The 17,394-nt window shown below is 35.3% G+C and overlaps 3 protein-coding genes across 4 annotated transcripts; 1 reads left to right on the forward strand and 2 right to left on the reverse strand.

Moving 5' to 3' along the window:
* Positions 1–70: 70 nt before the first annotated feature.
* Positions 71–1,254, forward strand: LOC141914956 (uncharacterized). 2 transcript variants are annotated; one of them, XM_074806308.1, is made up of 2 exons: positions 71–148; positions 370–1,254. In XM_074806308.1, exon 2 carries the CDS (start codon positions 382–384, stop codon positions 787–789), a length of 408 nt encoding a protein of 135 aa, XP_074662409.1. In that variant the 5' UTR covers positions 71–148; positions 370–381; the 3' UTR covers positions 790–1,254. The 2 variants fall into 2 exon arrangements, with proteins under 2 accessions (XP_074662409.1, XP_074662408.1); XM_074806307.1 differs by having other exon boundaries at positions 83–148; positions 302–1,254.
* A 247-nt stretch (positions 1,255–1,501) lies between these two features.
* On the reverse strand, positions 1,502–3,717 carry LOC141914911 (SET domain-containing protein 4-like). The gene is made up of 8 exons (XM_074806251.1): positions 3,331–3,717; positions 3,124–3,253; positions 2,617–3,043; positions 2,360–2,534; positions 2,193–2,274; positions 2,028–2,108; positions 1,843–1,939; positions 1,502–1,635 (listed from the first exon to the last, which is right to left on the reverse strand). Exons 1-8 carry the CDS (start codon positions 3,488–3,490, stop codon positions 1,504–1,506), a joined length of 1,284 nt encoding a protein of 427 aa, XP_074662352.1. The 5' UTR covers positions 3,491–3,717; the 3' UTR covers positions 1,502–1,503.
* A 412-nt stretch (positions 3,718–4,129) lies between these two features.
* LOC141915345 (serine/threonine-protein phosphatase 6 regulatory subunit 3-like) lies at positions 4,130–17,118 on the reverse strand. The gene is made up of 25 exons (XM_074806839.1): positions 16,016–17,118; positions 15,784–15,863; positions 15,585–15,671; positions 15,154–15,340; positions 14,502–14,654; positions 14,356–14,421; positions 14,136–14,248; positions 13,930–14,043; positions 13,700–13,844; positions 13,199–13,357; positions 13,002–13,118; positions 12,836–12,900; positions 12,586–12,704; positions 12,330–12,415; positions 11,134–11,223; positions 10,821–10,918; positions 10,675–10,735; positions 10,424–10,560; positions 10,184–10,311; positions 9,882–10,098; positions 9,253–9,350; positions 8,765–8,843; positions 8,460–8,648; positions 6,744–6,833; positions 4,130–6,654 (listed from the first exon to the last, which is right to left on the reverse strand). Exons 1-25 carry the CDS (start codon positions 16,073–16,075, stop codon positions 6,573–6,575), a joined length of 2,820 nt encoding a protein of 939 aa, XP_074662940.1. The 5' UTR covers positions 16,076–17,118; the 3' UTR covers positions 4,130–6,572.
* Positions 17,119–17,394: the final 276 nt, after the last annotated feature.

Consider the following 17,394-nt stretch of genomic DNA (forward strand, 5'->3'; position numbering starts at 1 on the left):
CAGCTAAAACACGGAATCGGACTCAACACTAAAATGCGGAAGTATTTCATTTCCGACGATTATTCAAAACCAGGAAGTAAATCTACCTAGTGATGTGTAAACAATCGTCAATTAATCATATTTATTTATTTAAGTGATACGAGCTCAGGTAAGAAATTTAAAAGAATGTAAAACAATAGATTTTGTTCGAGACATATCGCTTTTCCAAAAAATGTCATCGATCTCGCTTGACATTTTTTCATTCGGCTTATTCTTGTAATTTGTTGTGACTTCTGTAACCAACTTTTATTCCTCTCTCTAGTCTCTATAGTAGGTAGGCTCCACTCAACTGTCAAAGTCAAAGTTTGAATTATTCATCATTCATTGCAGAGTTTGAATCTAATGGAATCAGAACTAGTCACTGCTGAGATGATCGCCGGCGATGCGAAATCATACCTCAATAAACACCGTCTTCCAGATGTTATCGGAAGTATCATCAGCGGGCTGATGGTCGAGAGACCCGACGATCATTTCGCATATATTCAAAATAAACTGAACGCCATCCAAGGCCAAGGAGCCGATAAAGTGGACTGGGAAACGTTCGTTTACGATCTGCATCCGTACAGAGATCCGGTGCGGTTACATCTAATTCGTGACTATTCTAGATTCTATATCGAATTCCTTCGCAAGATGAACGTCGATGAAGATGTTATCAAACGCGAGAGCCAATCAAGATCGGGCTTCGAGTACGAATCTTATAAACCAGAAGTATTCCGACTTACTGAACCAATCGGTGACGAGTTAGATTAGATTTTTCAAGCACTTGTTTCTCGGAAGCTGCTCACGTCGACTATGCATTTTATGTGTATTTTCTGATGACTCATTTTGTTCAATATACTGCAAGTGTATGTCACGTATTTTCTTCTAAGCAGTGAAAAAATGGCTCTCGAGTTTCCAGACTCATTTTAGGAGTAGTTTTGGTACCACCATGCACAGAACCTTTTGCCGAGATTAGATTACATGTATGCAAGTTTTAAGTCTCAATTATTAAGGCCTGTGTGATTAAGGCATTGCATTAATAGTTGTACTCAAACTGGAACAAAAGAAAAAGGTAAAAAGTGCACCTCATTGCCTTATCTCTGTACATGGAACAAAAATGAAAAAGTTACATATGTCAAAAGATGATTTAATTTTGCTGTGGTGTGATCTTATCAGTATGAATGTTTGATGAAAAAAGCGCACATAAAGGTAAAAAATGTATGAAATATAGTTGAAGATGCACAGTTTATATTCGTTGAACTAATAAATGTATTTTAGTACATTCATCACTATTATCTAATTTCCTTCACTAAGTCATTGAACTGACTGAAAGACTGGACATCAGACTCCAAAATTGATTCCAACAGCACCAGATTTAACCTTGCGCCCAAGACAGATTTCAAACAGCTCCTAAACTTAAAGATATAAGTTTTCATTTATTATCTTGAAATTTAATTTACAAATTTTTAGTTCATAGCAGTTGTTTCACGCTGGTTGCATATTTGCTTCTAAAGTTTTGAGATTTTGTTTGAGGATAGTAATGTATTGGTCGTACAATTGAAGGATCATCTTTTCATTATCGGTAAGTGACTCCCGTGACAACTGCGAATGTATGTCCTGGAAAATAGAAAAGATTATCCCTATTAATAGATGCACTTTGAACAAAACCGATAAACTAAACAATAGCCTGTGATATCATTCAGTTACTTTTTCATAATAATAAAACTTACAAAGCTAATTTCAAAGTTTCAAGTTGTAAGAGTTTCAAATTGAAGAGCTTTTCACAAAGCTATGTTTTTGGCAAAAAAGTTCATTGTAACTTACCAGAAATGATGTTAACCTATTTTCCATTAAAAATTGCAAAATCTGATCAGCTTTGTGTTTGAAACTAATCATCTCTACATGTGGTTTCCAGATGAGGCTATATGAATATGAGAAAAAATAGAACATCAGATCATTAAAGACATATGCTGACGTTGTATGAAATCTTGATATGGATGTCTACTTACAGATTATCATAATCCAATGAAAGGATTTCACATGCTTTTAATAGATCCCAACTACATCCTTCTAAACTGCAGTGAAAATCCCTACAATGCAATGTATTAGAAATTCTATCAGATTTTGTGTTTCATATTCGACTGTGCTGTACATTTATAAAATCCAGTTCTTACTTTAGCCCCTTTTCATGCAATATTCGGAGTTTCTTATCCATTACTTCTATCTTAAATTTCTGTTTGACACTGGTGATATCATCTGAAAATGCATCACAACAAAAATCCAGTATCATCAACCCAATATTTCAGAGTATTTGATATACCAGATTTATAAATCTACTCACCAAATTGGAAAATTACAGCATTGTGAGGATTGAGTGGTAATATGAAGCCATATTCCAGTAGAAGTTTTCCATTGTCATGAGGACCATAGCAGATAAACACTTGTGAATATCGTGGAAAATTCACCAGACTTCTTATTTCATAGCACCTTGTTACAACATTAAAATTCGCTTCAACCTGCACAATTTAAAAATCTAAAGAATCATTTATCACAGAATTTTTCAAATGTTAGTTTACCAGCATATATTCTAAAACAAACCTTCACAGCAGCTGAATGATTCAGTAAATCCAGAAATGGAGCCAATGCGTAGTGATCAACATCATTTGTTAAATACGGGGACTTTTCCTGCAGCATATATACACAACGAGTATTCACAACATGCCATGCCCATAAATAATCATCATATGTAAAAGTAAAGGTTTTGTACAGTTGATCAAGCTTGGCAATTTCCAATATCACAGATGCCAATGAATTAAAAGAGCTTAAAATAGAGAATTTCAATTCCTCGGATTTCCATCGTATGTCCATTGGGAGGAAAGCGATTTCAGAGTCCGTGAAATAGGCTGGAGTTGAATACTGTAACAGTAACATGTCGATGTACGGAAACCAACGAGATCGTTCCTCGAGTTGTTTTTCTCTGATTAGAAATATACACAGAACTTGCACTGGGGTTAGGGGACCACATCTAAAAAATATTGATTTCAAAACTTGCAATAGGATGGCATTCATATTTTTGTGTTTACTGAGATCTTAATGAATTCCTACCTTTCAATGAGACCCTTGATAAATGGTGATTGCAAAGCAGTTTTTGTCGTTATAAGCAAGGCTTCTGGAATGGCCACCACCAAATCACCTTCCTGAATAACTCCAAGAGTCATTAGACCACGTCCAGTGTCTAAAAAAAACAAAATGAAAATCTATAATACATCGATAAAATGATAGGAATTAATGAGAAATGAAAGCGGTATTTACCTCTAAACTCTGCTGGTCTAAGATGACTAGTCCTTTGGAAGCCAAAATGTTTTGTGAATTTAAGAAGTTGAACATAGCAAGGTTCATGGCTTTTAGATATTGCATATCCTCTTGTTAGCTTTCGTTTACGGATTCTTTTTGTTCTTCCACAGCTACTCATAATATTCAAGTCATATTCCTATTCATTCGAAAAACAAACATGGTCAATCTAACAAGAATCATAATGAATTTCGTGATTCAATAAATACAGGAATGATGAATGAATGAAAATATACTCCACTTGGCCCAGCAGAATATTGTTTTGCGTAGGTATTATACCAATATATCCCTCATGTTCTATCATAGAATAGACTCAGATTGAAATAGCAAGCCTGTCATCCTCAAGAACATATATCATCGAGATGACCATGGCTTTGTAAATAATCCTATATACATGTATATCAATACTTACTATCCTGGTCTAAGGATAAATATAGCTGCTACCTTTGTTTATCTAATGAAATGATTGCCAAGTTTGAAACACCATACTGATATTGGATTATTGAAAAACATGATGATAATTGTTTCTCTTCTGCAACTGACTTTCCACCAAGATATCTGTAAGTCCCAAATCACCAGACACCAACATTCACCATTCGGGATCATTCATTTATTACGTACGCATTAGGGGAGGGGGAGGGGTCAGTGCAATTGCGTACCGTAATGCTTAAAGTATATGAAAAAGTCCAATTTCATGCGTACGTAATAAATGAATGATCCCGTCAAACAAACAGCATAACAACAAGAAAATGTTGGGCTTTACAAATTTATTCAGCCTCAAATTATATACATGTATACACATAAATACACATATTATGATTTGTTCTATTTGTCATTCATTTACCTTAATTCTTCACTTAGTAAACCGTAAAGCACCGCAGATTCTGTGTGTATGTGTCTGTGTGTGGTGCATGTGCGCAGCTCCTATTTACAATATTTACTGATGCAATTTCATGGTATTTTACAAATTAAATACATCATTTCTTCAAAATTTACAAGTCAAATAATGGTCGAGGTAGTCCCATTTTAAAAACAAAATCAGCCCAACATTGTTTTATTATTTTTCACACTTTCAGTTGAACTCATTAAAAAAACTTATACAGGAACTATCAATACAACCACTTTGCTTGAGCACGAGACCAAAATAACACACATATTAACCATCATGCAGCATTCAACGGGGTAGGGGCATTTCAAAGTCTACTTATTTACATTTTTACAAACTACAAGACACAATCATATACAAGTCACTAAAACAAATTCAGCCCTGCAGCCTTTTAAAGTAGTGTCTACCAATATACTACCGCAATATTTTTTCATGGTGTTCTATAAAAATAATAATACACGTAGCTCATAATGTGTTCTGCGGTGTGTATTCAAATAAAATATCACAAAATCCCTTCCCAACCTTCATCAACACGTTTCACTGCTACGGTAGTTATTTGTGCATATTTTACGAAAACTGTTTTTTTTTTCAACATCAGTCGATACGGTACAATTTTTAAAAGATTTGCATCATTGCAGACAACTTTTATGTTTATATACATAGTAATGATGATATTATTCATATAATTTATTATACATAACTGCATAAAACATTTCTATTGGTATTTTTCAACGCATTCAACCAAGTAAAATCTGCCTGTGCTGCCAATGACACGAGATGAGATAGAGGTTCCCAAAACTTTTCACATCAAAATATTTTGTCATCAGATGACTGTTTAACAGCTTTCAAACCATTTTTTGAGGAACTCGAACTCTATCGCCATTTACAGTATACCATTGCATTCAAGCAATTCAAATGAGCTTAATTAATCAATAATTTGATGTCCCAAGACATATTTTCATGAGAACAAACATTACATAATATAGCCTTCAATGTATATGTATCATATTTCTTAATATATATCTATTTTGGCACACACTATAAACATCTATAGTTACTCAATCTAATAAGCAAACGATTTATTGTGTTTGACAATTGAAGATAAAAGTTTTACCTCTATAGAGTCAACCAATAACTGTAGTCTTCTAATCAGAGACTTGATGATTAACAGCTGTGAAAATGTTTTATTCAAATTTTCAATTTTCAAATGGTTTTCATCCGCAGTAATATCAAGCACGTATGTGACGCTGTATATTATTGTTGCAAATTCAGATTCTGATCCTTTTGATATAAAATATACAACTATAAATTCTTCTATGTTTAATCAAAGCACCCAACAATTCTGGTCGAGACATATGGCCTCAAAAATGTATAAAATACACACATTTCTAGTTTGTTTATGCAAAGAATATGCCAGTTATGAATTCTAATACATATTACTTCATATATAAAGAAAAAACATTTGTAGAGGGGCAATGCTTTAGGCAGGTAGTTAAATGATTTCTACTTTAATTACACGCGCTGACTTCAACTTGGTTAATAAGAAAGCTCATGAGATTGCTGAGGCGACAGTCATCATTTCACGTGACAATATTGTGGAAATAGCTTGCAATAACGATGGATGGACGGACAGTGCAATTACTGCAGTTTAAGCAGCAGCCATTAAATTCAAAATATGAATTAGTACCGTGCACTTAGGTGGGATTAATCAAAGTACCAAACTCTCATGTTTAACGGTCAGTTCCGCATGCACGTACATTACACAGATAAGAATTTAATCCAATTTCTTTCCACTGAACGAATTTCAGTTGAAATCTGCCAGCTAAAATGTAATTTTTCCTTAAAATACTGCATTTTCCTGTATTCTCCCGGGTTTCTGACATCCCGCATCAATTAGTTTAAAAAAAAAAAATAGTTAACACATTTAAGGAGCCTTATTTTCAACACCAGTAGGAACTACAGAACCTATGGTTTCAAAAACAGGCCAGGCGCAAAGAATCATCCCATGAGGATTGAATTTCAGTCAGTGTTTATGAATCAAACATTCATTAATAAGTGGAGCAGGGAAAAAATATGCTACCTCAAGAATTCTACGTAGATAGAAACTTTTCGCATACGTATATACAGTCTGTACAAAAGTTTACTTCACTCCGTCTCACATCTTCTGAAGTCTTCTCGAGATGGCATCATCTGAAGCGTTGAAGCAACGACGCGCTGTTGTTGCCTGCCTAGTAGTGTCATTATTATAAATAATTATCACAACGTCCGGAATGAGCTACCATAAACATATAAATAATCCTAAAATTGTCATATGTCCTCAAACTGGACCATTCTGTGATGTACTCGATTCAGCGCTTTCTACTTCATTGACTAACACTTGTGGTTCGGTAATACCATGACTGAAGTATATATTTAGAACATTTTTTTCTACAATTTAAAGAATTTTTACACCATTTTGTTGGTAGCCAATATTGCTTTTTAAAGTTACCTTTTTTCATCGAATTCTTGTAATTCAGTTGGTCCATTTGTGTCTGGAAGGCTACTAGGTGCTTTCATCAAACCGCTTGAGCTTAGAAATCTACAAAGACACAAACGTATATTTCCTAAATATTTGATCGATAATCATCAATCACTTCTCCTTTTGAGAAAAGAATTTGAAGGGGAACTTATAGATGAGTCTAGAAGGTACCGCTCCTAAATGTTTGCAAGACATGAGATATGCAATGATGGAATTCAGGTTTATTTCACAGATCAACATTCCGGTACCACTTGAATGCAATTCAGATATGATTTTGATATCATTTGACACAAGGATTTTATAGATTTGTTTAACTAATATAAGCCAGTTACTAAAGAATTATCTGCTTTCACCAGTTGAGTGCATAAAAATAATTCCTAACAATCATTTATGACTGTGCAGGGTTACTTCTTGACACACTGATCTGTATTTCCATGCAATTAAGGTACCAGGCATGCAATCAGTGGAACACTTACGTGACAAAAATTCTCATGCAGGTTTACATAATTATAGTGCCGCTTAAATTCCTCGAACTAACTACATGGAGTCTTTTTGTATGCAATTAGTACATAGGTTTTCTAAGCTCGGGAAAAGCACATTTCGTCAAACTCTTGGCCACTGTTGAGTCTGACCAACGCCAAGAAAATGTTTCGCTACACGATTGCAATCCAGAAAGACTAGCAGTAACCATATAACTTCTAACTTATAAATAAACCAATTAGGCATGCACTTATTCTACACCACCCTGTACTGAAAGCAAAACGAAAATAACGCCCCATGATGTTAATCCCTGCCCGTCAACCGAACTTAATATATGAACATGAACGCATAAAAACTAGAACAAAACTAACATAAAACAGCACAAAATGATACAAAACAATAAGGCTGCCCGATCATTAAAATTCAAACACAACTCACTGAAAATTACTAGTGAGCTCATCCTCATCCCATTCGTCATCTAAGTTAGATGATGGACTAAAAATAAAGCACACATCAAACGAATTAGAAAAGAACTCTTGTGTGTAAGATACAGTGATTTCATAACCTAATAGAACACTAGATTTCATAACCTAATAGAACAGTTTATATGACGATTCTGATTTCAATGGTAAAACAATATACATCCAGGTCTATAGCAACCAGTGTCGTGTTGATCTGAAGAAGCAATCTCACAAATTCATAATGTGATAGCTTCACTATGAAAGCATATCATTGCTACATCCACGAGTACAGCTTACCGGTAAGAGTGCTAGTACATTGGTTTGGTGTAGATGATGAGCGCATAGATCAGTGACTGAGAAATCGTTTTTTGATTAGAATATTGATTGTAGATGTGTGAAAAAGCTAGTGAGAAGACAACCAACACAAACCATTTTGTATCACATTTAATGATCAAACGCATTTACCCAGAACAAACATACAAATAATTATCATATGCACATGAAGAATAAAATGTGAAATGATCTCCCATTTTTGAGCTGAATACAAATAGACGTTTTTAAAGTTTTGTAAATACATGTAGAAAAGGGATTTATAATGTGAAGTGATTGCAGGGTTCAATTCAAATCCACTTTTCCAGTTTTTTCCTTCAATCTAACCCAAAGAGAGTGAGAAATGATTCATTAAGAGTATATAAGAAATAGAATCAGTTGATGTTATGCTGGAATATTTTTAAGATGCTCTTACTTTGTATTATTCTCATCATTTTGTGAGTGTAACGCGTCATTTTCTGTCGATTGAGCCGTGCTAGCCGCCTTTTCTGATGAGGATGCATCCGCCGACGATTGTGATGGTTTCGATGGTGATTCCACAGCAGGCTTATCATCAGAGTTGATGGCACTGGAGGCTACGGAAGCTTCGGGATCGGAAGGAAGGCTGAAAAGATCGATATTCGTCGATAGTAGATTATGAGTATTTCTCCGAGGATATGAATGATATTAATTGGCAGAGAAATAAGAAATTACTGACGTACTACAAATATGAATACAAACCTTGCATTATCGTTTTCAAGCATACTACTATTTGGGCCCTTTTCATCTGATTTACAGCTCGAAATTTCATTATCCACAGCTGAAAACAAATTGGATTCATCGTCTCTTTATTCAGTATAGATATGGATTTGGTCATCCTCCCCCAACAGGGATTCGAACCTGACGAAACCCTGCCATAATCGACCGTGTGCGCAGATACATGCGCAGTTCAGATGATGTGATTTTTAGCCAATCAGAAATCCCGTTTTATTTTAGCCCAGGTTTTCCCATTTATAGTTCTTCCTTGAAATTTGCCTCAACGATTATACAACGAGCAATCTGATTGGTGCCGCCAGTTTTCGTTCGGAAAGCTGCGCATGTACCTGCGCACCCGGTCTACTGATGCAGGGGTTTCGTGCCGTGGCTGAGTGTAGCGATGCCATCAGGTTCGAGTCCCTGCAGAGGGAGGATGGGATTTGGTATCATGACAAAAATCTTAAATGACTGACCGTATGCAGCAGTACGACTATTTACAGCAGTAGAAATAGACATATCACTCGAAGTACTAGGATTCGTATCCATTGTTGTAAATACTGTGTTGTCACTGCTGAAATAGAGAGTTTAAACGCTTACAATAATACATTTTACTACAATACACTACCAGGGTCCCCTACAAAACATTCATTACAGGATATAAGGAGTTTTCAAGGAGTTTCAAAGGAGAAAATTTTAAGGAAGCGCCTGCATCAAGTCTGAATTACAGTACACTCCTCCTCAGTACTGTTCATCACGGTAAACCGTTAATTCAATGGTTTTATAGGGAAATTTCCATCCTTTACAAGTAAACTTGCTTTCTTATTCGCTAACCACCTAATTGGGTAAAAACATATCCTGGTCCCAACTGTACGAATTTAGGTTTAGTCTAATGAAAAATTTCTAATTGCCTATTTCTCTAAATTGAAGGAGTTTTAAAGGAATCTTGTGCATTTTGCTCAAATCAAAGGAGTTTCTTACACCTTTAAAAGCATTTTCTGTTTAGAATGAGTTTTTAAGGAGTCAAGGATGTGTAGGGACCCTGATTACTAAAATATATGACATCGTCCAGTGTAATAAATATGTAATTAAAATCCCTGATTACCTATTGTCGAAAACATTTGAGGTAAAATCCGCCCAGCGTTCTTCCGATGCTTGCTGTTGACCAGCATTTGGATTATTATTATCTGAAAATGCTGCCCAGCCTCCATCAGTAGACGCTGGTGCTGTCGAAGATGCTCCCGATTCCCAAGCAAGCGGCGCTGTATCCATAGCCACAGGAACACTCTCCATGGCCACGTCATCTAATTCATCTGGCCACGCTGAAATTGAATGCAATCATCATGATGACTGATTGGTTAGCAAATAGATGGTGAAATTAATTTTCTATTTATGCAGCCAACGCACCATCTCCCTGGTCCACTTCCATTTTCTGTTCTCGTGAAGGGGTCTGCCGAATAATAGCAGGTGAATCTAAATCCTCTTCATCTGAACTACTTTCTTCCTCTTCGCTGTCTTTGTCACCAGTTGAAGCACTGAAAAAAAAGTTGGACCATCGTAGATCGATCGTAGACATCTTTGTTCTAAATATAGGAATTTGTTCTTAACAGACACTACTACTTTTGTTTAATTCTGGAAAAAACTCACAATGGTTTAGGATGAGCAATGCCCTGAGAAAATTTGAAGTCTTTTTCCTTATCTTCCCAAATATCTTCATCACTGTCAGCATCATCGAACTGTTGTATACGCTGATTACACACTTGGTCAAACATTGCCGCACTAGCCTACAATAGAGGAAATATTCATTTCCACCAGGATTCAATGAAGGAAAACACAACAATTTCAGGAAAATGCTAGATTCATCAATACAGGATATCCAGACTACATCCAATACTTACAGACTCTTCATTCGTTATTATCGAGAAATCAATACTGGATATACGGTCCGTAAAAGGTGCTCTGAAATTTATTCACGTAAAAATACATTAATTACACACAAAAATTCGACGAGAAAAACGTTTCAATGCTGAACTGTGCTACTAACTCGATGTGTTCTTCTTGGTCGGCGAATTCGTGTTCGTTAAAACCGATCTGTTCAGAAAAACTGCTTGTCATTTGTTGAAGCACATAATCAGAGAATGCCTGTGCGACGAATTTCAAAAATAAAAACATACGTTTGTGGTTACACCACCGCACGTATTCTCGGTATATTTGATCACTTAGTGCATCGTTAATACGATATGTACATATCTTATTCAAATCCGAGAGGCAAGAGGAGTTATCTGCTTAAATATCTAATCAGTGAGAAGATAGGATTTTGAACATTTTTATCTAGAAGTTTTTTTTTTCTATTTTACCTGTTGCAATGCATTGTCTTGTGGGAATGGTATATCCCGGTATCCGATGTCATCATCTTCATTACTGGACGGCAAGTTATGGCCACCAACCTGCAAAATTTATTAAGAAATTCAATATGGCATTACGGAATTTGATGATTGAACCACAAAACACGTCTCCAATTTGCGATTAAACTATTCCCAACAAAGACAACAGAAAAACAGGGGCGATAAAATAATATAGCACATATAGTATGAACATTTCACGCTTTGGATAACAAATATATTGTAGTATTGGTGCCGGCGCAAAATAATCTAAACTAAATAGTTTTAATGAAAAACATCTTAATCAGCAGATAAAAAAACTTTCATCAACACCTGTTATAGTCCATATAGGCAAACAGGCTTACACGGGAAGAAATCTTTCTTTCGTTTAACTTTTGTTATAACGGAAAGTAAAATGAAAATCGATCGAACAAACATTCATCAACAATAGGTACACAGATCGCTACTAGGCTAAGAAATTTAGAACAATGATACATAAGAAGAAATAATGAGAAGACAGATATATGCGATTGAAATTAGCTCCAAATCGTACAAAAAACATAGTATCAAATAAAGAAGCAGATGACCTATCCCATCAGCCAAATCCATGCTACTTACTGATGCCAAATATACCGGTCCATAATGTAGTTCCTTCAGGAATGTAAAGTGAATATGACAGGTGTTTTGAATGACTTTTTACACTGAATTATACGTTGGTATTGAAAGTTATTGCATTACAATTATTGCTTCAGTGAGAATAATTGGGTATCCAAAAGTAATGCATCCTTGGATATATTTGAGGAGACGGCTCTACTATTCAGTGATTTTTCATCAAATGATATTTTACTATCTGTCCATTTTGTGCGGATTTCTAAGGAGTGCAAACACAAACTAAACGATAGCACAATTTTCGAACGACACTTCGAATTAATGACGATAGACATTCAATCAACAGCTCATCGAGTGAAGATAGTTCATACAGAGTGCAGCGGATTCACGAGGGATTAATAATTCAGAGCATTGAGACAATTTGAACATTACTAAAAAGCTGATTGTGCATCCAGACCATCATACAGAGGAGTATTAGGAGTTGTTACTCAAGCTTCAAGAATATCTTTCAAGAGGACTTAGAAGACATTCATACATTCATTCAATTACCAGTACACACTTACTGGGTCGGCCGTATTGGTTTTATTAACTTCCGTTAAAGTGGTTGCAGTGAATGATTCCCATCGACTCTTATAATCACCAGGTAATGCTGCAATACAGATTTCACTTCATGCAATTATTCAAGCATTTCAAAACAAACGTTTACAATTGAGAATACATTTTCAAAGTTTCCCCATAATAAACATAGGCCTACATACATACATTGTATAAAGCTTCTACCAATATTCAAACATTCAAATATTTGATAAGAATGCTTACCCTCGATGTACCCCACTATTCTGTTACTATTGGGACCTTTCTCCATAGCTTCAACTATTTCATTACAGATTTTCGTCACATGGCCCATATAACCTCGTCTATGGCCTCCAGGACGCGCCCTGATGGTAAGTAAACAAAATGAAAATTGTTGAGTCGATTTAGACATATAGTTCTCAGCATACAAAATCACTCACTGGATTATGGTTTATCTCAAATTTAAGCATGATGGAGTGATAGAATTTCTACTCACTGTATTTCATCATTGTCATCCCAACTATCGAGTAACTTTTGAATTAGGCTGCAATCCACGAACAACTGAAAATACAAGGAACAGCGCGCCGTTGAAATACATTATCTATCACCTTAAATTACCTAGCATTGTTTTAACGATTTTTTAAATTCATTATATTTTTTACCTGTTGCAGTAATACAGGTTTATCCTGGCCTTCCGGTTCACATGAGAATATAGACGTGATCAAATGCACTACCTGAGTGTGTAGAAAGTTATTCCAGCTATATTTGAAATACAGATCCTGAAAAATGAATCACGACATCAAGTTATCCACTATCTATGAAAAAAAGAAATCAGCCAGCCTGGGTTACGTCCACTTACTAGTATAACGGATAGAGTTCCATGTTTGGCAAGTTCTTCATGCACAGGATGACTATTTGTATGAACTATAGAATCGATTACACGCACTATTTGTAAACGTGTATTACCGAGTGGAGGTTCTAAAATTCCTAGCGTCGTCGGCATAGAATTGAAAAATTGCTGAAAGGAAAGTTCAAGATACTCAGGTTTTTCCCAGTCCTCAGGAGAGTCATGTCAACATGTCAAGTAACAACAGGTCTAGATTACTGAATAGCACTAAGACATTATCGGTACTCGACAAAATGAATCTAATTTTCAGTCATAATTTCAATGTATAAATCTTTGCCGAAATAGATCTTAAGATTTTTCCTACACGTTTACCATTTGTTTGTTTACTTTCAATGTATTTTGCAAGCCTTATAATACACTGGCTTGTTCATATACAAGATGAAATTCAAACAAAAACATAAACATGTAGTTTAAAATTAAAAAATAACCAAGGTCATTAAGATTTTTAAGTACCTTAGGAGGATCAACCAGGACCTGATGCAGGTCACATAATCTAGGACATAAAGACGCTAGTGTTTTATTGATGCTGGCCTGAAGACGTTCTTGATCAAGTTCGGACAGCTGTTCGCTACCTTCTGGCCTGAAGCATGGGAACTCCCTGTGATAGAGAGATTAGAGTGTAGATATGGATGTAAGGACATGTCGAAACCTCAATCGAAGTAAAAATGCTAGTTCTCACTTACATTGGTTTCTTGAATTCTAATAACGTTTGAAGAACTGATAAACCACTGACTAGTACTGATTCAACTTTTTCATTACTGAACATATGACCTAACAACTCTGCAATAACTTCAGATCTGAAATGAAAAATATTGTTTTAGCATGAAATCTTAAAAAGTCTGTACTTAGCTGCAATGTTCACATACAGTTTAAGCAAAATGATACGTACGATTCAATAGTTTCTAAAAGAGGTTCTGGATCTGCCACTTCTTGTAGTTGTGACATCAGATCTCTACTGAGCCTGATGACATCACATAAAGCTTGCGACGCATTCACATGTTTCTGAAAATAAAAGGTTCAAACATGAACCAAACACCACACTGGCTCACTCCAGTTCATTGTGACATGCTCTCTCAATTTCTTTTAGACGAAATGAAAGTGATACTTACATCTTCAGGATGAATAGGGTTTATTAATGCAACTAGTTTTTGAATGAGTTTCTCATTGTTTAACCACTGAAAATATGAATAAACATCATAAACTAGGTTTTCCACAGTACCACAGTACAAGTTGTGAAAAAATCAAATAAACAAACCATTAATATATTATTTCTGCAAGAATCCTCATCCTCTGGTTGGGTATCAATACATGTAATAAGCCTTAGTAGTAAATCCATAATTGCTGATGTGCCTATATGCTTCAGGAGATTTTCTATGAAGTTTTTCTTTGACTTTAGAAATTCAACCATCTAAAATAGAAACATATACCATCATCTATACACGAGAACAGCAATTCATCAGTGACAGTGTATATGATTCAATAATAATTAATACAGTCTGTTTAATTAGAAGAATTAGATGATTACCCAAAGGAGCTACAGTTATTACAGGCAATACTAATAAATACTAATTACGAGGGCCCAGTTTCACTAAGCTACTGAACATACTGGTTTCCATAGACTGTAAACAAGTGACTCAATTAGATTTTGAAAATGGCTCATACATTTAAGTTGAAACATCAGACTATCTACTAGTATTTCTTGTTAATGTGGGTGTTTCAACTTATGAACATACTGAATTGACGAAAAGCAACCAAATAAAATCGAAATTATGATCAGTGAAATCTGCACTATGCTTTTCATAAGCAGAGATACTAAAATGAGTTTCGCTTTAAATGAACGAAATGTATTCCCCATTCAAAATGAAGGTATCATATTAAAACCATCTAGATAGATTGAATGTACTCACCCTTTCACTTTTTCTGGTAAGTAATAAGCCAAACACTTTGCTGACAAAACTAGCCAGCAGTGGATTCAGTGTATGATCTTGTTCCAGAAAACTGTACATCTTATTCAGGAGGTCAGGATTGGTGGATAAGGCCTCATTCATCTGTTCAATATCAGAGGTCAGCAGTTCGCATGCTGTATTCGGATACCTGAGACAATGAATATACAAATCTTATCAAACTATCGGACAAAATGTATCATAAATTTCAATGATTGGTATAGCAGAAATATACAAATATGTAAATTCATGTAATACTAAATAGTATTTCAGAAATGATTTGAAATAAAATTCTTAAGATAGTTGGTTAATGTTGTGAACTGTAATACCATTTAAAAAGCCATCAAGCTGTAAATGTTTTCATAACTGAATGAGAAATGTTCAGTAGAACTCACTTGAATCTGGTTTGCTCATCACAATCAGCTGGTGGTTCATCGATGATCATTGAAACTAGTTCATTCAGAGTTTCTGTTGTCAGAAGACTGCAAAATTAACAACAAAATTTTTCGAATCATTGTCAAATATATGCTCGATGTATTAGTTGAATATATCAAAGTCACTTTTGAGTGAACCATACTGATCAAAAAGACTTACACATCAAGAAGTTTTTGATTTTGTGCTTTGGTTTCTTGAAGTATATCGTCTTCATTCATTAACTCTTGAAGAGTGAAGTCCTGCAAATAAGACCGTCAATAAAAATATTACTAAACGATATAAAGTCAAACTTTTCAAAGTATATGGAACGAGTTATGAAATGTTTATTCATTCATTATTCATCATAAACCACTCAAGAAATAAAGCAACAATAAAACTTAAAAAAACGTACCTCCTTGTCAAGAACTGTGTCAATATGTGTTGACACCAACGTCGTAAACTTCCAAAACATTGTCTGAAATTTATGATATGACAGTCAGAGTGTAAATGCTTAACATACCACTTACTCGTGGACCGGGGACTGCCTAAAAATAGGATTTGGACTGCTATCTGTCATTTGTCCCTCTCTAATGAGAACTATGATTTGTCTATATAAGCATCAATTTGTACACCGAGACATTACTTAGCATTCCGAAATAAACATTGATTTTACATAAACATTCTTTTTGTTATTTTTGTACCCATACTCGCTATATCTAAACCACTGTAAAAGAACTACATTTAGATATACGACAATATATTGATATTATCATTTCAATTGGACGAATAAAGATAAGGGTTCGGTCCTTAAGGTTGAGACAACGCGTAGGGTAAGGGTTCCTCTTAGGGCCAGGGTAAGGTTTAGTGCTATGTAGTTAAAACATTCAGGGGTTTGCAACAAGCATCAGTGGTCTAGTGCAAGATGCTGCCCTAGCGATATGCTGGCCCGGTTCCGAGTGCTGTTGTTCTATCTATTCCCCCTATTTTCGTAAATCTAGCCAGTACAGTTCATTTATAGCAGCCTGCATTTTTTTATCTGCGATTGTTTACTTATTTGCAAAATAAAAGCCTGTAGTGTGGGTGACGCCACATGTGACGTTGTCATTATGGTCCACGGCACAGAAGCCAGTTTTCTAAGTAGGCTATTTAATAGTAATAAAACATGCTGATGAGTGATGGACGAAAACAAAAAACTCAAAAATGAATATGCAAATCCATGTTTATTTTTTTAATATGCAAAATTTATCTTTACTGAGCTAACTGAAGCATGACATTGCAGGCAGATGAAGTGATTCATAACGAAATTTGACAAATTCGTATCAAAATCATGAAGGGAAGGGGAATTAGATTGGTAGGTGGTTGGTAGTGATTGGATTACAAAACTTCCTCTATGAATATCAATTTAAAGCGCCAGGAAATGGGTGCATGATTAATGAAAACTAAACTGCAATAGGGCCTAGGCCTACTAAGATTAGTTGAGGAATGCGCACTGAAATTGAAAGATAGGGCTGTGATGATTACGAGGACAAGCGAGTTCCTTCAAAAAACGGAACCGATTCCGGGATCGGGAATGAGAAGAGAAGGACACGGTCACGGAAGCGAATTGTAATCGTTTGTTTAAAGCTTTTATCAGCAATGACTGGCCTTAATTTCTGGTTCATTTGGTGAAGAACATCACCGAGAATAAACACTAATTTCATTGCGATACTCACCTTTTAAACCAGAGGCGGTCAACGGTTATAAATTCGATGAAATTCGACAAAATTAATCGTATAACATGTAAAATGGCGG

This window comes from Tubulanus polymorphus, chromosome 1, assembly GCF_964204645.1.
Source record: "Tubulanus polymorphus chromosome 1, tnTubPoly1.2, whole genome shotgun sequence".
Taxonomy (NCBI): domain Eukaryota; kingdom Metazoa; phylum Nemertea; class Palaeonemertea; order Tubulaniformes; family Tubulanidae; genus Tubulanus; species Tubulanus polymorphus.

Excerpts from the sequence above, each read along its gene's own strand:
- LOC141915345 (XM_074806839.1), bottom strand. The coding sequence starts at position 16,075 with ATGTTTTGGAAGTTTACGACGTTGGTGTCAACACATATTGACACAGTT. Across the intron at positions 15,341-15,584 it reads GATGAGCAAACCAGATTCAA|GTATCCGAATACAGCATGCG; the intron begins GTGAGTTCTACT and ends TCATTGTCTCAG. Across the intron at positions 10,099-10,183 it reads GGAAGTGGACCAGGGAGATG|CGTGGCCAGATGAATTAGAT; the intron begins GTGCGTTGGCTG and ends ATTCAATTTCAG.
- LOC141914956 (XM_074806308.1), top strand. The coding sequence starts at position 382 with ATGGAATCAGAACTAGTCACTGCTGAGATGATCGCCGGCGATGCGAAA.
- LOC141914911 (XM_074806251.1), bottom strand. The coding sequence starts at position 3,490 with ATGAGTAGCTGTGGAAGAACAAAAAGAATCCGTAAACGAAAGCTAACA. Across the intron at positions 2,109-2,192 it reads TTGCATGAAAAGGGGCTAAA|GGATTTTCACTGCAGTTTAG; the intron begins GTAAGAACTGGA and ends ATTGCATTGTAG. Across the intron at positions 1,940-2,027 it reads TCATTGGATTATGATAATCT|CCTCATCTGGAAACCACATG; the intron begins GTAAGTAGACAT and ends ATATTCATATAG.